Here is a 24,003-nt window from a genome sequence, read left to right as displayed (position 1 = left end):
TTTAGTGTCTCTGGGCTTCATTTCCCTCAGCTGCCAAATGAGGAATTGAGGCCATATCCCAAATGTTTTCATAGTGGAGCTGCCATACTATGGGGGTTCATAGAAACTCTTTGTGTCCTGGGACACTGGATTTGGAGTTTTGGAATTTCTCTGCAATTGAGTCCCAGAAGACCCTGTAGGCACAGGACTCTCTAGCCTTTTCACCCTTCTGGCCATGTCCCAACAAAAACCCCTCAAGGCTTTTGGAATCCCTGGTTGCAAGACCAGGACCACTTATGTGGGCCCTGAGAGCCACTGCATTCTGCAGGTTGGACATACTTTCTAGTCCAGGACTTTGTGAAAGGGTGGGATTAGAGACTCTAAAGATTCTTCTAGCCCTAATCCTTTGATTTAATTTTGTAATTGTTTATGTCCTACTTCTTTTACAATTCCTAATTGATAGAAGTCTGTTTGCATGATATATCCAGCAGCAGTCACTTCCACAATTATTATAGCAGGTTGGTGATGTGTTCTTAATAGCCTATCAGTCTTTGTGTATTATCTAATTATTTAAGTCATTCCCCCCCCCCCCCCCCCCCAGAATCTGTCAGATGATCCACTGAGTTCTGGCTGGCCACAACTCTCAAAGAGTTATTATGATGATTTAAGGACTAGGGACCCTACAAAATTACTTCCAACTTAAACTTCCCAGGTTATATAATTCATATTTTTCTGACTGCCTCTCTCGTCTTAAATGCTCATTCTGGATAAGATTACCCTCATTTGAAAAACTAAAAAATGGGTGTTATCAGAGAAGAGAAACTATTGTAAATCCCCAGAAAAAAAAAGTGAAGTGCCTCATTAGCATGCTGTGTTTCAGCAATCAGAGGCCCCAGACTCTAAAAACACTTTGTGGAGGAAGAAGCAGCAGCCTTCCCATTGCAGAAATGTATTTGCTAGTTTTTCTACAAGCTTCATACCTAACCTGTCTGGTTCTTTATGACTTCAGGTAAGTCGCATTCTCTACAGTTTTGCCACTGCCTTCCGCCGTTCTGCCAAACAGACCCCACTTTCTGCCACTACTGCACCGCAGACTCCTGACAGTGATATCTTCACCTTCTCCGTGTCTTTAGAAATAAAAGAAGATGATGGTAAAGGCTACTTTAGGTAGAGAATATCCTTTTATTCCTTTGCTGTCAATCTATATTAATATAATCAATGTTTGTTAGTAAAACAAGTAAAATGTTTAGTCATATAAATGAGTTCTGTGAAATAAATGTCTCCTATGTTAGAATTTTTTATTTAACAATTTCAAGGGATTGTTTTGGGCAATTTTTAAAAGGTAGAATTTAGAGATTTATCTTACCAAAAGCATAAAAGGAAAATAATCAAAGAACATTCTTCCTTGGAACAAAAACTATCTACTTGGTGCCATTCTTTTTAAGCCAAATTAAATAATATAGATTTGATACATTTGTATCCTGAAGGACATGGAAGCTAAGCCAGCTGCGTGTGTGTGTGTGTGTGTGTGTGTGTGTGTGTGTGTGTGTGTGTGTATTGTATATGCATATGTATATGTATATGTATAAGCTTGACTTGCTGTAGCATAAAGGGCCTCTGACAACTGAAATTGAATTTTCTAATTAAAACAAGAGAGGCAATGTATCCTATTGTGTAGAGGAGCAAACCTCAAATGCTAGAAAATCTGAGTTCAAGTTCTTATTCTTACACAAGTTGACTTCATATTTCTGGACAAATCACTTAACTCTCAGCACCCTCTAGAACAGTTTTCTAAGACTATAACTTCAATCTTCATCCATAGAGGAAGTTCCTAATGAAGTCACTAATGAAATCATGGGTCCAAATTATAAATAAGTTATAAATAACACTAATCTGAATACACAGGTAAAAGAGAAATGGGGGTTTCCTCTGAAGGCTGTGCCCTTCCTTGGGGATAATAAAAACTATCTTCTTTCTGAAAGTTAATATACTACCTTCCAGGACTATCATCTTTATTTCAGAAGTAAACATAGCACTAGACTAGTAGTAAGAAAGCCTGGGGATTCTGGCTCTGTAATCTTGAATAAGTCACTTCACCTTTCTGAGTGAAGTTAGAAATAGAAATACTTATACTCAGAGGTTCTTTGTGATCAAAAAAATTATTAATATTTAGCAGCTATTTTTATAGTCCACAACCAACAACTTGTTCTCCTCTCTAGTTGACCCCTTCAGTTTATCATAAAACTCCTGGTTATATTACAAAACAGCAAAAATATTTTAAATTTTCAAAGATCTGTAATTTCATTGGTGAAGATACTACTTTCATTGATGAAAATTGCAAGCCCTCCAAATCTTAGTGGATGCCCTTAAATGAATTCCTATAGGAAAAAAAAATATTGTCTTGTGACCAATATGCGGACTGATGCTATGTGATACCAGCCTCTCTGGACTGTTCCCCAGTAAACAGACACATCACATGTCTATTATCAGGTTGCATTTGAAGCATTCCTGACTTGATAAATTATTGCCTTGAAGTAAACCATTCTTCAGAAGAAAATAGTAGTAAAGGAATAATAAAAACAACTTATTTGTTTTTTACCACTTTTATTCTTTTTTTTTTTGTTTTGTTTTTTGCAAGGCACTGGGGTTAAGCGACTTTCCCAAGGTCACACAGCTAGGTAATTATTAAGGGTCTGAGGTTGGATTTGAACTCAGTTCCTCCTGACTCCAGGGTGGATGTTCTATCAACTGTGCAACCTAGCTGCCCCTTCAATATAGTTTTAATAATAACTGTGATAATTATAATTACAAATTTGTGGTGGGATAGATTTTATAATAAGTTCACTTCTTACAGGTATATATGAATTTATAAGAGATTAGCATGACTATTGATCTCATTGTTAATCAGTCTTAATTCCTCTGGTAAAAGGAATAAAAAAATTCCAAACGTTAATGATAAAATTACCAATTCTTTTTAGTTTAATGTAAAAGGATATAGTTATGAGGTCACTGGGCCTATACAAAAATTTTAATCTTTTCTTCTATCAGACCCCTTTCACAGTCTAGGGAAGCCTAAGGTCCCTCTTTTAGAATAGTTTTCAAATGCATAAAATTACAGTGCTTTAGATTACAAAGTAAACCAATTAGTTATCAATGTATTTTTTTTTAATTCCAGGACTCCAGATAAGGAACCCCTGTCTTAAAATTAAAAGACCTAGAATACAGGCTTCCCTCTCTAGTCAAACATTATGTATGAACATAGCAAATATCCAAAATCCCTTCTATCTCTAAAATTCAATAGTTCTATTAAAAGATCAACATTCAAAAGAAAAAGTCCTTTCCATTCCTATTCAATAATATAGAAAAATGTCATTTATATTTACTCTATAATATATGAACCTGAGTCATCTTGGTTTAATGGTGGGTAAAAACACAGATTTAGTGAACTTTTGTTCAAAGCCTCACTGGTACTTGTTATATGAACCTTGGGCAAGGCACTTCATATCTAGAGTTCAGTTTTGGGTCAGACTAGATGTGCACTAAAGTCTCTTTCAGCTCTAAATTCATGATGCAGTGATCTTTCAAGGCTCAGATTTCTATTTATCAAATATACTAACTACTTCACACAATGGTCAAATGAAAGCATATATAGTGTGATGAAGTGTAACATTACTTTAGTACTCCTAAAAAAATCATTGATTTTATCTTTGTAATTAGCTGCTCCCTAATGCATATCACAATGACTTACTAGATAAGTTTCATGAGTTGCTCTTTGCAACTTCATTACTGGTAGGCAAACTTTTTTGTGATGTCTAGATTGATGGGACTTACAGAAGGTGTGAACTGTGCTACTATATGTAACCTTTAAAAACCCAGATCACCACATCCCCAGATAAGTATAGGAAAAGTATGCCTTAAGTGAAGAATACTATGTTCACGTTGGAAAAGATGTTCAACTTCATGGGCATGGTTTCTACTGATGCAAATTACAACATCATAATGCCTCAGGAAATGGTCTTCTTGATATATTGTGGCCCAAATAAAAGTTCATCACATGATAGCCAATCTTCAGGTGATGAACCTCTCCTAATTTAGCTAAATCAGACCTCTGACAGCAGACACCTACTCTATTGCTAGGTTTGGGTTCTTCTAGCACAAATTTCCTTTCTTTTTTTCTTAGCCCAAAACCTCCGTGCCAGGATCAGATACTGGAGCAGGATTTTAATGAATTATTATCTTAACATTATTACAATTGGAGAATATAGAGTTAATTATTTGGCTCATAATAAAGAATTATAAATTGTGATGGTCTATTTCTTTTCCTAGGTTGCCCTCATATTAAACTCAAATCATTGTACACTCTGAATCACATACCTGTTTAAATTATTCACTTCTCCTGAAGAAATAGTATGTGCAACATTATAATAACTCTTGTAGTTGGTTTTTTTTACTTATGTCATTTATCCCATTAAGTAAATGTAACTGAGAAAAAAGAAGAATAGAGATCACAGCTCTTGTTTATTTTTTAGGGCTCAGGGAAGTGTAGTAGTATGTAATAGAAAGTATACTGGTTTTAGAATCAGGAGCTAATTTCAAATCCTAACTCTCATTTATTTCTTTGTAATCATTTTGTTTTTACTTTGATCTCAAACAAGTTATTTAATTTCTCTGAGTCTCAGTTTCATTTGTAATATGAGAGGATTGAAGTAAATGATCTCCAAGCACATTTTTTAGCTCTAATATCATAAATGACAGGGTCACAAATTTAGAGATGGAAGCTACCTTAGCTACCCAATTGAGGTTAATGACTTATTGAAGGTTTCACAGATCCTTTGACAACAAATCCAGCATTTTTCTACTAAATCATCCAGGGATTCTATTAGAAATTTTATATTTTATTTTAATAACATAGCAATAATGCAAAGTCAGGGCCCCTTCAGAGCTTCATTAGTTTTTCAAAAGAGGAAAAAGAAAACACAAAGATTATGGTTTAAAGACTTTTAAAAATTATACTATATTGTGAATATATATTAACTAATTTAAATTAATAAAAGCAGTAGGGCAATTTTCAAAAGACAAAACACAGGAAAGAAGTATGTAATTTCATGATTATTGAAGACATACAATTAAATCAACTTTGAAAGCAATTAAATCTCATTACTTAAATTTAAATTAAATCCTCATATCCATCAAATTGGCAAAAATAATCAAAAGCATTCAAACTGTGCTTGTGGATTGTGAAGAATCAAGTACACTCAGTCTTTGCTGGCAGAATTGCAAACTAAATGAAAGCTGTTAGGTAGTTTTATAACAGCATTATTTGTGATTGCAAAAAAACTGGAACCAACCTAACTGGAAGTAGGGGAATTGTTAAAACTAATGTAATTTTGTAATAATGTAATGCAATCATGATTGCCAAATATGAAGACGATAAAGTAGTGAAATAGCATATAAATTTGAAAGCAAATTTACTTAATTGTATTAATGTTTAATAATAAAGCTCATAATCTTTTATTTAACTTAACAAAGCCTTTCATTTTGTCTATAGTGCAGTTCCTAAAGACAAGGACAGGCAATGCTTCAAACTACGACAGGGAATTGATAAGAAGATTGTTATTTATGTCCAACAAACAAGTAACAAAGAACTTATCATTGAAAGGTAAGACTTGTCAAAAACATAAAACTTCAGGATCACTTAAGTTTTTTTAAAGCAAAAATTCTCATTTTTCTTTTAAAGACATGGTTTCATCTCTGTCACATTTGGCCATTCAACAAACATATATGTAGCAACTACCTTAGATAAAGCATACTTTTATAGGAACTGGTGGGGAGATAGGTAGAATATAAAATTAACTATTCTACTGGAAACTTTGACAGTTTTTTAATAATGTAGAAATTCTTTCCAACTTGTAATATCTACCCTGAATTTTGCTCTGGCATGTTTGCTGTAGCTATATTCTTACTAAATAAAAGGTGACCTCATTTTTCAGATTTATGGTTTTGGTTCATTTATTTACTTATTTATTTTGGTTTTCATTGAGAAACAGGGATTTTATTTATGCCAATCATAAATATATGAAATTAGAAATTCTTAATAATTTAGTATCTGTGATTTTTATTATTATGGGCTATCTTTTCCACCAATACTAATAGCTGCCCTTCCGTGTGTGGTCTCAGGGAACTGCTATTGCCAAAATATCCAACTTATAGCAAGTTATTTGATGGAGAACTGCTCTGCATTTCATTTGCCTGGTCCTTGAATGACATATTATCCATTGATGAACCCTGTCCTTAAAGAATTTCTAATTTAATTATACCTACAATATTTCTCATTTTGCAGAAAATCCAGGATCCACCTTCATGTAATAGTGAAATATTTGAGGAAGACTTGTCTGTGGAGGGATAATAGGAAATTGAATAACAGTTAATATACTCCAGTTTTCCAATCAGAGCATCATAAATTGACCAGTTGCTTTATATTTTAAACTTTATTTACTACATATGGTTTTATTTTTCCAAGTTAATTTTTGATACTTATTTTTTGCAGATGTTTTGGCCTTCTCCTTAGCCCTGGAAAAGATGTGCGGAATAGTGACATGCACTTATTAGATCTGGTATGATCACGTTTTGATGGCAGGTTTATATTTGATTTTCTCAATAAAGAACTGTTCACTCTTCTCCCCTTCCCCATCCCTGCAACCATACTTCAAGAGAGAATGGTGTGATAGAAATCACTAGATTTGGAGTCAGCATATCTAGGTTCAAATGCCACCTGTGAAGAGTTACATACTACTTATGTGACATTAGGCAAGTCATTTATCTTCTCTTGTTGTTCAGTCATTTACTTGTGTCTGATTCTTCATGACTATTACAGTACTGTTCATGTGTTTTGCTTGGCAAAGATACTGAAGTGGTTTGCCATTTTTTCTCCAATGGATTAAGACAGACAGAGGTTAAGTGACTTGCTTAGTGTCTGAATTCAGATTTGAACTCAGGTCTTCCTGACTCCAGGCCTAGTGTTCTCTCCATTAAGCCACCTAGCCTCATCCTTATCTTCTTTAGGCCTCTGTTTTATCACCATAAAATAAAGGGATTGAACCAGATGATCTCTGAAGTCCTCTCTGGCTCTTAACTTTCTATAGTCTATGGGGAAGTATCCACAACTTTAAAATTATAATTCCTTCACAGGACTGAAGTTTTGTAAGATTTAAGGGTAGAAGGGAACTTAGAAATGATCTAGACCAGGGGCTCTTAACCATTCTTATGTCATGGATCCCTTTGGAAGTCTGATGAAGCGTCTGTACTTGTCCTCTGAATACTTTTTGCATAAAATTACAAAAGAAAGCAATTGTATTGAAATATAATTATAAAATTAATTTTTAAAAACAAATTCATGAACTCAGATTAAGAACCTCTGATTAGTCTAACTTTCTTGTTGAGTAATTAAGAAGTGGATTATACCCAGTAGAGAGAATCCTAGAAGTAATAGAGAGCCACTGGAATTTATGGAATAAGGAATATCATTTTGGTGAATTTAGAGGAAGGATTGAAGTGAAAGGACATGAATCAAGCAGAGAGGGGATGTATTCACTGACAATTCAGTGGTTATATACATAGTGAAACATCTCTATCCTTCATGCCCCTCTATCCTAAATCCTCAACCTGTTGTTCCTTTGAGTCTTTTTGTTTTTGAATATTGCCAGGCTATAACTGTTCAGCTCTTCCTCCTCATTCTTATTACATGAGCAATCCATTCTCATTTTTGGATCTTTCATGTTTTTTACTGTCCTTTATACACTTCTTCAACTAAAACTACTCTCTCAAAAGTTACTATTCTCTTAACTGACATAAATGACTTTTTCTCAATCCTCATCCTTTATGATCCCTCTGTAGCAGATGACAATACATCTAGTTCTAGTCCCTCTTTTGAGCTTTAGTCCCTCATTATCCAAACAGGATGTCCTCAGATTCAACATTCCCAAACAAACTCATCTTTTCCCCCAAATCCACTCCTTTCCCAAACTTTCCTGATTTTGTTGAGACCCACTGTCCTTTCACTTACCCAGGTTCAAAACATTTAAATCATCTTCAGCTTATAAGTTTTCTTCATCCTAAATATCCTTTCAGTTGCCACGTCTACCTGCACAACATTTCTTGCTTTTATCCCAGGCCCTCAATTAGCATTTGTTTATTTTGTAACTATCATCCATCTCTCTCTATCTATCTCTATGTATGCATGTGTATATATGTGTAGAGAGAGAGAGAGAGAGAGAGAGAAAATATTATCTCTTGTATTAAATTGTCTGCATCTTGAGAGTATAGACTGTTATTTTTGTCTTTACATCCAGCTAATAGAGCAAAGCCTGGCATAAATATATACTTTATTTTTTTTTTGAGGTTTTTGCAAGTCAAATGGGGTTAAGTGGTTTGCCCAAGGCCACACAGCTAGGTAATTATTAAGTGTCTGAGACCGGATTTGAACCCAGGTGCTCCTGACTCCAAGGCCAGTGCTTTATCCACTACGCCACCTAGCCGCCCCAATATATACTTTATTAAGGCTTTTTAATTGATTACTTAATGTTTCCCTCCTGTGGTTCCTGAGTTTACTCATGAGTGTATTTTTTAATATTCACTGCTACTCCTCTCCCATTTCTTTCAGAGCCGTATTCTAATTTACAATTCTCAATTCACCAATCGTCAGGGAAAGGTTAAATCTGCTTATTTGAATTATAATTTCTAGTTTCCCCTTTATTTCATACATTTGAATATAGGAATCATATGACATAGGTTTTATTATTGGCTCTTTTATCATATTTTTCCCTTTTGTGAACTCAGGTATTTTATTTATATTCTTCCTAGATTTTTTCTTTTTTTTTTTTTGTGCAAGGCAAACAGGGTTAAGTGGCTTGCCCAAGGCCACACAGCTAGGTAATTATTAAGTGTCTGAAACCGGATTTGAACTCAGGTACTCCTGATTCCAGGGCCGGTGCTTTAATCCACTACACCACCTAGCCACCCCCTATATTCTTCCTAGGTTAAGCTATTCAGTATTACCCATCTCAGAAGATGTGCAGGGCAATTTCTTCCTTCTCTCATCTTTTTCAGTTTAAAGCACTTATGCAATTGCAAGACAAGGCAATTTAACTCTTACCAGCCTCTGTTTTTGCCCAAGAATATCTCATTCTTGTGTCTTATACCATGATGTAGAAATCCAAATCCCTTTTTATCAAATAGCATCTTCTAAACTTATCGCCTACTTTCTAAGTCTACTTTTCCCTTCTGAATTCCTCTTTTGATGACAGTAGTGATGAATACATCATCTTTGCCTTTAATATGGTCCTCAGTTTCTTTTCCAGTACCTCATAATCTTTAGCAATTCTTTCTAGGTTCTTTCTGGCAGTATCATTTATATCCACATGAATTTTCATCTAAAGTGGGTAGTATTCATGTGTTACAAGGTTTAGCAAGGCAGTATCAACCTACACTACTTAGCTCTTGTTCCACCTGATTTTTTATTGCCTTTTGTCTCACTTATCAGTACTTGTGGACTTATATCATCATTCATTACAAAACAAACAGGTGCCTCCTCCAAAGACTATTTAACTCCCCTTTTGGGGATATTTCCTGTTTATTTTTCAGTTGGAAATGCTCAGAGTTTTTATCATCCTTGTTACTCTGCACAACTCTTAAGGTTCTTTCTTTCCCCACAGTCTTTCTGATCAAGATATGAGGCCCTTCTGTTGCTTGAGATTCATTTACTCCTGACATTTCACTTGGAGCACTTCCGTTTTTTTTTTTTTTAAATACATGATCCCTGTGACCTGGAAAGGCAAGAGGGTTTATTGAGCCAAACAATTCCAACTTGGGGATAACTCGAGTATTAAATCTCAAATTGCTTTAAAATTTGTGTTGCCTTCAGCACAGATATCCTCTATGACTTTGTTCCTGTCTAGCCCATTTTTTTTCTTTTTTCCTATTAGAATGAACTTTCTTAGAACAGGGTCTGTTGCACGATGTCTGGCATGTACATAGGAGATATTCATTGACTGAGAGAAGAGTGAGAATACTTTATCTCTCTTCATACAGTATAACAGCAATGTTAAGAGTCCAGATGTGGAAGTTCTCCCCTCACTGCAGTGATTAATTGATCTGATCTTAGAAATCCTGGCAGACTGTTTCATTAGACTTCTGCCTCTCTTTTTCCCCTCCCTGTCAAGAGTGTATGTTATTACATGAATAACATCAATTGTACTGTATTTTTGTTTTTCTTTCTGAAAATTTGTTTTTCCCTTATCTGCATTTCCTTTTTTTAAATAAGAATGTATTGCTTGCCATCTTAAATTATCATTCTCCAAATTGTTTTTAATGTACCTGTACTCTCATAATAAGCTGATTGCTGAGCAGAGCAAAGCTTGATACAGAAATCAAGTGTTTGAAACGGAGGTCATTTGATTTGATTTTTTTTTCTTTACTAAAAACAAAAACAGTAATTACTGATATGTATATAGTGCTTGAGGCTTGCAGAGTGTTTTTATATATCTAATCTATTTGAATTTTGGTGACAACCCTATTGTGTACCAGAATCATTGCTAATTTCACAGGTGTGTGATTGTCCTAAATCACAAAACTCAGCAAGTTCAGTCTTTTCCCACTGTACCATGCTCTGTACTTTATAAAGTTATTCAGCATTCCTGGCCTTCAGTCTCTTACCTTAGAGAGGGAAGAGAATCCCATTAGGTATTCTCTAAGAGCCCTTCAGACTACCATCCTGTGATTCTGTGAATCAAATGAAATGATATATGTGAAAATATTTTCTATACTTCAAAGTTCTTTAATTAGTATAATTGATCTCTTTTATTATTGGTCTTCTTTAGAATTAAACTTGTACTTTGTTTGCCTCCATGTTCAAAATGTTGTCTTTCCAAACTATTGAGTCTATGTTTAACACTAATGCTTCTGCTATCCACTTTTAGCTAACCTGAGATGGGAAAATCTCAATTTACAAAACAGATAAATTAAAAGAGGGTTTTTTGGTTTTACATAAGGAAATGCTTTAGAATTCCTTTAGATGTTGAGTTCATCTGTTCTATTTAAAGCTTTATTCATTTTAAAGCCATTTGTTTTAAAAGTAACTTTTTAGGAATTCTCCAAGTTCCCAAAGTAAAATACTTGGACCTTTACTCCCTTGAGCTCATTTTTTTATGTGTGTACCTCTAATTTCACTTTGCAGCTTAATATTCAGTACTACCAATATTCGGTACTACCAATTTTCAGTACTACCAAGTTTCAGACCTTGCAATAAAGGCCAGATTACCCTCTCTGATCCTTTGTTGCCTCTCCTAAAAAATGATATTGTTAATTCTTACACTACCATTCTTATTATATTGTTGAATGTAATTTGCTTTATAAATTGTTATAAGCATACAGATATCAACTAATATTTTTGGAGAGACAGCAAAATGAACATTAGCTATTAGTATATCACATTTTAGCTCAGGCTTATTTTCACTCTTTTCCTTAGGAATCTATGGGGAAAAGTTCAGATGGGAAATCCTACATTATTACTGGGAGCTGGAACCCCAAATCCCCACACTTCCAAGTTGTAAATGAAGAAACACCAAAAGGTATTCTCTTCCTCACAGATGTTTGTGTTCATGACTCCTAGGAAGTTTCAGACTGTTGTTATCATTGGATGTGGTCAGCACAGCTCATTTTATGTTATAGCAAATGCTGTTGAAACAGCAACAACAGAAATTCAACATTACCTAAATCCAAGCCTTCAAATCCATATTTTGCCAATAAATAAGACAAATTTTGTCTAAAAGAGCTCCTCCTGGTTCTGCTGCTAATTAACTTGGGGATTTTTGGTGAGTTTATGACCTTGCTGCCTCTCAATTTCCTCTTCTATAAAGTGGAGGAGACTAAATAATCTTCACATTCCTTTAGAGTTCCAGTTTATTTGAATTTTATTGAACTATGATTTGAATTGTGAGCAAAAAATAATTTCTTTTAGGTAAAAGTTACTGCAAAGGATTTTTTAAATGATTTTTTTTTAGGTTTTTGCAAGGCAAATAGGTTTAAGTGGCTTGCCCAAGGCCACACAGCTAGGTAATTATTAAGTGTCTGAGACTGGATTTGAACCCAGGTGCTCCTGGTTCCGAGGCCGGTGCTTTATCCACTACGCCACCTAGCGGCCCTGCAAAGGATTTTTTGATAATGGGTTTCAATCTTTTTCTTTTTAGAACATTGCTTCAGACATGTAAAATTAATTAGATCAGCTTTTCTAACTGTAGTTACATATTTATAATATTGATATTTCTAAAATATATAATTTTCTTAATGGAGATTTATTTTAATTATTTGATTATATACTATTGCTTATTTTGCAGAATTAATTTGTCTTAAGCATGCAAATAAATTGCTATCCTTTTCTCTCTATCTTCAGACAAAGTGCTGTTCATGACTGCAGCTGTTGATTTGGTCATAACAGAAGTGCAAGAACCTGTCCGATTTCTTCTGGAGACAAAAGTTCGAGTTTGTTCACCTAACGAGAGGCTATTCTGGCCCTTCAGCAAACGTAGCACTACTGAAAATTTCTTTTTGAAGCTAAAACAGGTATTAAGCTTTTCTGCACAATTTTTAGGATGGAAAAAAAATAAATCTAGAACTTTTCTTTAATTCAAAGGCATTTATTTGATCTTAACACTCTAAAAATTAGAGATAATTCATTTTCTTTCCCACTATCTATATATTTAAATAGATAGATAGATAGATAGATAGATAGATAGATAGATAGATAGATAGATAAAAATTAATTTTGTCCCTTTCAAGAATTTACTTTTGGACTTGGCAAACATGATTTTTGTTGATGGCTTAAATATTTTTCTTAAGTAATCAGAGCTTGCATTTCTCTCATACTGGAAATTTTGTCAAGCACTTTTCTCACAATTGCTCTGTATTATCTGAATTTTGTAGAAAATAAAAGTAGAGCATTTAAAGTAATATTTACTAAAACTGATAAAGGCACAGTATATTGGAAAGAACCCATTATTTCATTTATATTTTCAATTATGTTTTTGCCTTTTTTTTTAATCATCAAAACCACTCCCCCTTAGACCATATTTAAAACCTTACCTTGTAATGAAGAAAAACATTGAAGCAAAGCCAACCAATGACATAGCAACTCTATCTGAGAATATGTGCTATTCTACATTCATATTCCCCACCTCTCTACAGAGGGCAGAATAGTTCCATTTCATTTCTCTAGGGTTATTAAATTTTACTGTTCATCAGTATTTGATTGCATTTTTGAAATATTATAGTTATAGTCATTGTATACATTATTCTCTTAGTCTTGTTTTCTTTCCCCTGCATCACATTGTTCCACTATTCCTGTTTCTTTCTCAAGTCTTTATACTTATTATTTCTTAAGGTAAAATAATTTTGCAGGTACTAGAGTTTGTTTGTTCATTCCCCAGTAGATGGATACCCTGTATTTATTGCTACGTAAAAGAATTCTGCTTTGAATATTTTGTTTTATACATGACCTTTAGAAACATATTGTTGCAGTTAAAAGATTTAAAAAAAGGATACTGGACTGTTAGTCCCCTTTCTCAGTACCAAAGGGCCTAGACTTTGACTTGGAAAGTTCAAAAAGTTGATTTCATCAACTCAGGCTCTAGAAAACAGCTAATACTAAACATACTCATAGGTGAATGACTGATAAATCTAAATGTCAGTATTTTTAATTCCATTTATGGAGACCTATTTTTATTCATTTCAATAATCGTCTTTCAAATTATTCATTTATTTATTTTTCAGCTGCATGCAAAGACAATTTTCAAAAATCATTTTTTAGTAAATTTTTGAGTTTCACATTTTTCTCCTTTCCTCCCTCCAGCCCCTTAACAAAAAGCAGTGTAATATAGGTTATAAATGTATAACTATGTTACATATTTCCATATTGATTGTATCAGTTAATTAAGTGCTTTCTATATGCCAGGCATTGTACTAAGCTTAGCTGGGGATAAAAAAGACAAAAGACAGCACCTAATTTCAATCTAAGGGAAGAGATGACATGCAAACAAATATATGCAAAACAAAGCTCTATAAATAGGAAATAACAGAAGGATTGGGATTAGGGGTTGGAGAAGGCTTTCTGAAGAAGGTGGGATTTTAGTTGGGACTTAAAGGTAACCAGGAAAGTCATTCATCAGAGTGAAGGAGAAAGAACATTCCAGATATGGGGGACAATTAGAGAAAATGCCCAACCCCAGAGATGGAGAGACTTGTTCATGGAACAGCTAGAAGGCCAGTGTCACTGGATCAAAAAGTATATAAGCAGGGAATAATGTGAAAAAAGCCTGGAAAGGTAAAGAGGAAACTAGGTTATGAAGGGTTTTGAATACCAAACAATTTTATGTTTGTTTCTGGATGCCTTGAAAAGCATTGGAATTTATTGAATGGAGTGGTAAAATGATCGAACCTGTGTTTTAGGAAAATCAGTTTGGCATCTGAACAGAGGATGGATTGGAGTGGGGAGAGACTTGAGGAACGCAGATCACCAGCAGGCTTTTGCAGGAATCCAGGCATTAGTTGATGGTGGCCTGCACTAGAGTGGTGGCAGTGTCAGAGGAGGGAGAGGTGCATATTTGAGAAATGTTGTAAGGTGAAATGGACAGGCCTTGGCAACAACTTGGATATAGTGGTGAGAGATAGTTGAAATATCATTTATACATCAGTAGAAAAATTAAGTTTGATGATTAAAACAAAAATCTCCAGGATCTCTATGTTCTATTTCCATTGATTTGTGACTTATTATTGAGTTATTCTTCTCTTTAGTCTTCTTAGCCCCAGAACAAAGAAATAGTATCAAAGATTAGAAGTTATAGGAAAGGGGTAGCAAGCTGGTGCAGTGGTTAAAGCCCTGGAGTCAGGAGGACCTGAGTTGAAATCCAGACTCAGATACTTAATACTTACTTACTGGGCAAGTCACTTTTGCAAAAAGAAGGAGGGGGAGTGGGGGAGAAAAAGAAAGTAGTTCTAGGAAGACAGATTCAGTGAGGAAAACGTAATAATTAATTTAAAACTTTAGTGATTCTTTGGTTTCATCAGTGATTCTTTAAACATTTTTTAAAAAGATTTTATTTATTTTGAATTTTGCAATTTTTCCCCTAATCTTGCTTCCCCCCCCCACCCCCCACAGAAGCCAGTCTGTTAGTCTTTACATTGTTTCCATGGTATTCATTGATCTAAGTTGAATGTGATGAGAGAGAAATCATATCCTTAAGGAGGGAACATAAAAGTATAAGAGACAGCAAAATTATATAATAAGATAACTTTTTTTAAATTAAAGATAATAGTCTTTGTTCAAACTCCACAATTCTTTCTCTGGATACAGATGGTATTCTTCATTACAGATACCCCAAAATTGTGCCTGATTGTTGCGCTGATGGAATGAGCAAGTCCATTAAGGTTGACCATCACTCCTATGTTGCTGTTAGGGTGTACAATGTTCTGGTTCTGTTCATCTCTCTCAGCATCAGTTCATGCAAATCCCTCTAGGCTTTCCTGAATTCCCATCCCTCCTGGTTTCTAATAGAACAATAGTGTTCCATCACATACATATACCACAGTTCGTTAAGCCATTCCCGAACTGATGGACATTAACTCAATTTCCAATTCTTTGCCACCACAAACAGAGCTGTTATGAATATTTTTGTACAGGTGATGTTTTTACCCCTTTTCATAATCTCTTCAGGTTATAGACCCAGTAGTGGTATTGCTGGATCCCAGGATATGCACATTTTTGTTGCCTTTTGGCATAATTCCAAATTTCTCTCCAGAAAGGTTGGATGAGTTCACAACTCCACCAACAATGTATTAGTGTCCCAGATTTCCCACATCCCTTCCAACATTGTTCATTGTCCTTTCTGGTCATATTGACCTGTCTGAGAGGTATGAGGTGGTACCTCAGAGATGTTTTAATTTGCATTTCTCCAATAAGTAATGATTTAGAGCAATCTTTCATGTGATTATGGATTGCTTGATTTCCTCATCTGTAAATTGCCTTTGCATATCCTTTGACCATTTGTCAGTTGGGGAATGGCTTGTCTTTTTTTTTTTAATTTGACTCAATTCTCTGTATATTTTAGAAATGAGTCCTTTGGGGAAGCTAGGTGGCACAGTGGCTAGATCACCAGACCTGGAGTCAGGAGTACCTGAGTTCAAATCTGACCTCAGACACTTAATAATTACATAACTGTGTGGCCTTGGGCAAACCACTTAACCCCATTGCCTTGAAAAAAAACAAAAAAATAGAAATTAATCTTGTCAGAAATACTAGTTGTAAAAATTGGTTTCCTGTTTACTACATTTCTTTTGATCTTAGTTACAGTGATTTTATCTGTGCAAAAGCTTTTTAATTTAATGTAATAAAGAAATGTTTAGTTTATTTTAATGGTGTTCTCTATCTTTTCCTTGGTCATAAACTGCTTCCCTTTCCATAGATCTGACAGGTAAACTAGTCCTTGATCTCCTAGCTTACTTATAATATTGTTTTTTATGTCTAAATCCTGTATCCATTTGATCTTATCTTGGCATAGGGTGTGAGGTGTTGGTCTAATCCAAGTTTCTTCCATACTAACTTCCAATTTTCCCAACAGTTTTTATCAAATAGAGAGTTTTTATCCCTATAGCTAGGCTCTTTGGGTTTATGAAATAGCAGATCACTATAATCATTTCCTGCTATTGCACCTAGTCTACTCCACTGATCCACCACTCTATTTCTTAGCCAATACCAGACAGTTTTGATGACTGATGCTTTATAATATAATTTTAGATATGGTAGGGCACTTTTTTTTTCATTAAATCCCTGGAGATTCTTGACTTTTTATTTCTCCATATGAATTTACTTTTAATTTTTTTCTAACTCATTAAAGTAATCTTTTGGAATTTTGATTGTTAGGGCACTCAAACAAGTAGCTTAATTCTGGTGGAATTGTCATTTTTATTGTATTTGCTTGGTCTATCCATGAGCAATTGATATGTGCCCAGTTATTTAATCTGATTTTATTTGTGTGAGAAGTGTTTTTTAATTGTTTTTAAAGTTTCTGAGTCTGCCTTAACAGGTAAACTCCCAGGCATTTTGTATTGTCTGAAGTTACTTTGAATGGGATTTCTCTTTCTAGCTCTTTCCGCTGCATCTTGATAGTCATATGTAGAAATGTTGAGGATTTATGAGAGTTTATTGTATATACATATATATCCTGTGACCTTCCTAAAGTTGCTAATTATTTCTAGAAATTTTTAAGATGATTTTTTTTTGGATTCTCTAGGTATACCATCATGTCGTCTGCAAAGACTGAGAGTTTTGTCTCTTCCTTCCCTATTCTAATTCCTTCGATTTCTATTTCTTCTCTTATTGCTGAAGTTAACATTTCTAATATGATATTGAATAGTAGTGGTGATAATGGGCATCCTTGTTTCACCCCTGATCTTATTGGGAATATCTGTAGCCTATCTCCATTGCATATCCTTGTTGATGATTTCAGACAGATACTGCTTATTATTTTAAGGAACGATCCACTTATTCCTATGCTCTCTAGTGTTTTTAGTAGGAATGGTTGCTGTATTTTGTCAAAAGCTTTTTTAGCATCTTTTGAGATAATCATGATTTCTGATAGGTTTGTTATTGATATAATTTATTATACTGACAGTTTTCCTAATATTGAGCCAACCCTGCATTCCTGGGATAAATCCTACTTGGTCATGATGTATTATCCCAGTGATAACTTGTTTTAGTCGTTCTGCTATGATTTTATTTAAGATTTTTGCATATATATTCATCAGAGATATAGGGCCATAGTTTTCTTTCTCTGTTTTAACTCTTCCTGGTTTAGGTATCAGTACCATATTGGTGTCCTAGAAAGAGTTAGGCAGAGTTCCACCTTCACCTGTTTTTCCAGAGAGTTTATATAGAATTGGAAACAGTCATTCCTTAAATGTTTGATACAATTCACTTGTAAATCCATCTGGCCCTGGAGATTTTTTTCTTAGGGAGTCAATAATGGCTTGTTGAATTTCTTTTTCTGAGATAGGGTTATTTAGGTATTTAATTTACTCTTCTTTTAACCTGAACAACTTATATTTGTGTAAATATTTATCCATTTCATTTAGATTATCAAATTTATTGACATAGAGTTGGGCAAAATAATTCAGAATTATTACTTTAATTTTCTCCTCATTGGTGGTGAGTTCACCTTTTTCATTTATGATACTGGGAATTTGGTTTTCTTCTTCTTTTAATCAAATTGACCAGAGGTTTATCAATTTTATTGTGTTTTTTTCCATAAAACTAACTCTTGGTTTTATTTATTAGTTCATTAAGTTTTCTTGCTTTTGATTTTATTAATTTCTCCTTTAATTTTTAGATTTTCTAATTTGGTATTTAACTGAGGGTTTTTAATTTGTTCTTTAATTTTTTTAGTTGTATATTTAGTTCATTGATTTCCACTTTCTCTAATTTATTTATGTAAGCATTTAAAGATATACTATATCTACCCTGACAGCCACCTTGAGTGTATCCCATAGGTTTTGGTATGTTGTTTCATTATTGTCATTATCTAGGATAAAATAATTAATTCTTCCTAGAATATGATGTTTGATCACTCATTCTTTAAAATGAGGTTATTTTAGTTTCCAATTAGTTTTGGGTCTATATCTCCCTGGCCCAATATTGCATGATTTTTATTGCATTGTGATCTGAGAAAGATGTATTCACTATTTCTGCCTTTCTGAAGTTGATTATTAGGTTTTTATGCCCTAGCACATAGTCAATTTTTGTGTAAGTGCCATGTACTGCAGAAAAGAAAGTATATTCCTTTCTGTCCCCATTCAGTTTCCTCCATAGGTCTATCATGTCAAGGTATTCTAACAATCTATTTATCTCCTTAACTTCCTTCTTGTTTATTTTTTTATTAGATTTATCTAAATCTGAGAGCCAGAGGTTGAGGTCTTCCACTAGTAGTAGAGTTTTGCTGTCTATGTCTTCCTGTAACTCCTTCAACTTCTTCTCTAGAATTTGGATGGTATGCCACTGGTCTTTACCAGTGGTTGCAGAGCGCAATACATTCATTCCTTTTCTTGCTTTGTGATTATTTGTGCTTTCCCATAGAGGTTCCCATATATAGCATGCTGGCTTCTTTCTTCTGCATAGTTTAAAATTATATATGAAAACAGTGGAGCATGCACAGCCCCTCTTGATTATTCTTTACTCCTATGACCCGACTAGGTTACTTTTTTTTCCAGGCATACAACTTGCTGATACCATCCTTTAAAACTTTTCTCCAGTACAGTTCTTTATTGATAATATCCTGCAGCCTGTTCATGCCCACCATGTACCTCTCCACTGTCTTTATGCCACACTTAACTTTACCTCTATGCAAACAGGTAGTCTGTGACTTAAAACCATACAACACCACCAGATGATTACTGATGTTTAAAACAGCAGCCTTTTATTTCACAAAGAAACTAGAAATTGTTAAAAAGCCTTGCACACAGCTTCCAGAGCAATCCAATCTACTCTCCTTTACTTTTTCAATTATAATTATCCAGTCAGAATATTTGTCCAAGAAACAGCCAAGTTGTGCAATGGAATAGAGCACTGGGCCTGGAGTCAGGAGGACCTGAGTTCAAATTCAGCCTCTGAAATGAAATAATTACCTATGTGACTTTGGGCAAGTCACTTAACCCCATTGCCTTGCAAAAAAAAAAAAAACAAAACAGAAAAGTAAATTCTAGAATATTTGTACAAGAAATATGTACTATATCACTTAGGAGGCTTTATAAAGTTCTATAGTTTAATACAGTGAACACAATATCACCCACCAACAAGATCTTCTGGAGGACTTCACCATCTATAGGCATTCTGTCTTTGATTTTAATTCTATACTAGAAATCTTCTTTTAAAGTGCTAAATACCTTTGGGTGAGCAATATCTCTATTTAATAATCAGAAGAACATTGGGTGGTTTTATCTCTATTGTAACCTCTTTCTAGGAATCTTGTGTGATACTGATTTACACACACACACACACACACACACACACACACACACACACACACGGTTGAGAGTTGATTGGGAAGAAAAAATCCAAAATCTAATTTTGCTCTATTCAAATAATTTAGTTGAATCTTGCATTTCCTTCTTAGTTATCTGACAGTTCTGATACATTTTTTTGATTGTTAGTAATGAAAACCTGCTATCTTTTCTGATAACTTCATCAAGATGTCCTCTGTGTCTGCAAATTGATCTCAAAAAATTTTGATGGCAAAGGAAAATATCTTTATCAATGATAGTTATTAATATTTTTCAGTTGCCTTTTTGATAATAATTTTTCTAAGCCTTTAGTTTCTTCCTCCTTTCCAGATAGCTTAGGAAGTCCTGCCTCTTTACCCACTTTCTCAGTACCTCAAAAGGATTCTTTAATATCCTCAAAATCATTTCACCTCCAACATAGATTTTCTCTACTTAATTGATTTAGTCCACCTGCATTTCCTGTTTTTGGCTTAAATTATTTAAAGCCATTTCTCCTTCCATATTCTAGCCTGTGATTTTAAAGGTGCAAATGTGGTAGTTCCTTTGTCATTGATCAATAAAAGAGATAATTACAGAAATTCTTACATATCTTTTCCATTTTTAATTGTTCATCTTGATTCCTCAAATTTTCTGCCATTCGAAGCATCTGCTTTAAGAGAGGATTGTGATTATGTGTTCCATCTTCCTCCAAAGAATTTGCTAACACTATTTACCTCCTTAACTTACCCGTAGTTGCTGTATTCCCTTTGATCAGGAGAGTATTCATTTGCTGGCTAAGGTAGTTTGTAAACTTATTGAGAGCTCTGTGTTATGTTGAGTTGTTGATTTATATTGGTTAACCTTTCTTAGTAAAGTTCTGTTTTTTCCTATATTTGTTCATTTACCTCTTTCCCCATTTATTTAACATTTACAGCTTATTTAAATAAGACAGTTTGGAATGTTCTCAATTGTATGCCATATCTTTCTCTTTATTTTTCTAATTTAATGATCATTTTGATATCTACTCTAAGTTAATGATCTGACTGTTCAATTAATTAAAAATGATTCACTCTGGGGCAGCTAGGTGGTGCAGTGGATAGAGCACCAGCCTTGAAGTCAGGAATACCTGAATTCAAATCTGGCCTCAGACACTTAATAATTACCTAGCTGTGTGGCCTTGGGCAAGCCATTTAACCCCATTTGCCTTGCAAAAACCTAAAAAAAAAATTCAGTCTCTGGCAACTGGTTGTTTATCATCTGTTATCATGTTCATTTCATTTTTAAAGTCACTTGATGCTTACTTATTCAATGCCTTATGTCTCTGATTCTGAAAAAGGAATGATACATAGGTATGAAGCTTCTTTGTAGTCTGTAAACTTTGGAGTCTTTCATTAGTCAATCCTGAATCTTATTTTTAACATATTTTTCACTGTTCTGAATTAAATAATTACAGCTGCTAATAGTTTTTAATTAACTTCCTCCAAAGTTTTCCTTTTAGCAGATCCTTTCAGCAGATCCTTGTCAGGGATATTAAATTATTAAGAATTTTGTTCAGATATGATTGACCTCTAGGGTTCATTTTGATACAAAAATTTTGTGATATTCTATTTTGATAATAGTCTCAACAAGCCCTTATTACACAACATTCCTATGTGCTTTCTTGCTAGTTGTTAAGTAAAACTAAAACATATTTTACCTCCTAAGCAATATTGAAGACCCTGACAAAAACTTCACTTTTTGGATTACCTTTTAAAGGTTTCATTCTATTATATCCACATTGCCTCAAATAAGTCACATTTAATAAGATCATCAGAGCATATCTTATATAAACTCCTTGAGATTTGTGAGACTTGTTTTCTTGATAAAAACCACCCTAATGATTTCATCAATTGCATGATTGTCAAATTTAAGAAAGCATTTAATTTAGTCATACCACTTTAAAGACTCTCTCCATCAACATTTTACAAAATTCCTTGAAAGAGATAACAAGGATAACCCTGTTCAATGATTTTTATATCATTCATATCAAAAAAGGATTGAAACAGGGAAACATGAATTCACCAAAGACATTTGCCTACTGGCTTGAAGTCAATTACTGTCACAACAGTCTAAATTGAAGAGATATTCCCTAGAAATGGCAACGTCTTTCACATACTTTTATTTGCGGATGATATTGTTCTAATTGTATCAAGCTCCAGAGCAAGATCTTGCCATTTCTTTTTTCAACACTCCCTTCTCTTTTCTGACACTGTCATCACAGTTATGTGGACCATTATTACTTCTCACCCAAATATTTCAATAGCCTATTGTTGGTCTCCTTGCCTCAAATTTCTCCCAGTTCAGTCTAACTTCTTAGCTATCAAAGTAATCTTCCTAAAGCTTCTCTCCTTTTCTCCCTCACATTTCACCTGTCCACGTTCTCCCTCCCTCCATCTCCCACCCAAAGCCTGCTATCAGTGATCCAGTACCACTGACCCACTTGTTGGTCCTTTCATCAGATGCTCCATGTCACAGCTTTGCATTTTCATTGATTCACTCCCAAATGGCACTCTCTCCCTCTTCTCCATGTCCCAGTTTCCTTCAAGTCTCAGCTAAAATTCCCTTTTTTTGGAAGATCTTCCTCATCCAACTTAATGCTAGTGTTGATTATCTCCAGTTTTTCTTGTATAGAGTTAGTTTGTATTTAGTTGTTTACATGCTGTTTTCCTGACTAGACTGTGAGCTCTCTAATAGCAGATTGTTTTTTGCCTTTTCTCTAGCATTAGCACAATGTCTGCCACATAGAAGAAGCTAGGTAACTGAAAGAAGGAACATTGGAGAGCCTCCTAGTTGAGATCTCCAATCACTCAAAAGAGCTTAACTACTCAGACAATAAAAAAAAAAAAAAAATCAGTAGAGTGGATAGAGCACCAGCCCAGGAGGATCTGAATTCAAATGCAGCCCAGACTCTTAATAGCTCTATGACCCTGGGCAAATCACTTAATCCTGATTGTCTCAAAAAAATCAGTAAATGAAGAATATCTTTTGTCAAGACTCACATGCAATTAGATAGGCAATCTATATCCCTTTTCCATTAAGCACATGTAGTTTAGAGAGTAGCAAATGAATAAGAATTCATTTGAATAAGAAGAAAGTATCCTGAATTACTTTAGGGAAATTGAAATTTTCTGTTAACAATTTGTTTCTTCCTGACTTAAAATAGCATTTTTTTTTTGCTATTATGTAGCTATATATCATAGAACAAATATTGAAGTTGAGAATTACCCAAAGGGCAATCAGAAGGTACATGGAGTTACAGAGATACATGGAATTACAAAGGAGAAGCAAGGATGCCAAATTTTTTTTAAAGCCATTGTGAAAACTGGGGATAACCATTTGATAGTTTGTATATTTTATTGGCATCCTCAGGATGGCAGGAGGACTGCCAATACATTGAATAAAATCCAATCTGAGTTTTTGGTTCAGTAAAATGGAAATTATAAGGCTTAAACCACCTATTTTATAGGGTTATTGTAAGAGAGTAATATTACCTATGTCCCTACTTTTAATGTCACATAGTAACTATGAACTGTGTGCTGTAGTCTTTTTTCCTAGAATCCTCTTTGTCATTCTCAATTATCAAACCTATTCTGTTCATCCTTAGATTTTTGTAGCTTCTCTTCATTCGATACTATATTCCCTTAAGAAAAAGTCACATATACATATTCTGCAATCCCTGGTAGACTTATAGGCATTCAAAATGGTTAGGATTGATTTGAATTCTGCACATAGTTATAAAATATTTCAGTATAATTCTTTTAATAAGTCTTAATAAGTCTCTTTTAACTTGGGATCATTTTGCCAAAAATAACTTCATATAGGATAGAATGCAAAGTTTTTCTGCAAATGATGAGGCTAATAAGACTTTTAAACCTATTCTAAATGACATAATGACAAAAAAAGATTTTA

General features: G+C 34.1%; 1 protein-coding gene across 4 annotated transcripts in view; it reads left to right on the top strand.

The window, feature by feature from the left end:
* RABGAP1 (RAB GTPase activating protein 1) overlaps positions 1 to 24,003 on the top strand; it is a 242,377-nt gene that overhangs the window by 105,521 nt on the left and 112,853 nt on the right. For all 4 annotated transcript variants that reach the window (XM_074211619.1, XM_074211617.1, XM_074211618.1 and 1 more), the window contains 5 exons: positions 989 to 1,146; positions 5,528 to 5,638; positions 6,527 to 6,593; positions 11,501 to 11,603; positions 12,425 to 12,594. In XM_074211619.1, the coding sequence (XP_074067720.1) occupies positions 989 to 1,146; positions 5,528 to 5,638; positions 6,527 to 6,593; positions 11,501 to 11,603; positions 12,425 to 12,594 (609 nt within the window). The remainder of the gene's footprint in view (positions 1 to 988; positions 1,147 to 5,527; positions 5,639 to 6,526; positions 6,594 to 11,500; positions 11,604 to 12,424; positions 12,595 to 24,003) is intronic.

The sequence above is a fragment of the Macrotis lagotis genome, chromosome 1 (genome assembly GCF_037893015.1).
Source record: "Macrotis lagotis isolate mMagLag1 chromosome 1, bilby.v1.9.chrom.fasta, whole genome shotgun sequence".
Taxonomy (NCBI): Eukaryota; Metazoa; Chordata; class Mammalia; order Peramelemorphia; family Peramelidae; genus Macrotis; species Macrotis lagotis.
The sequence above is the reverse complement of the archived record's forward strand: the minus strand, read 5'-3'. Positions and strand labels throughout refer to the sequence as shown.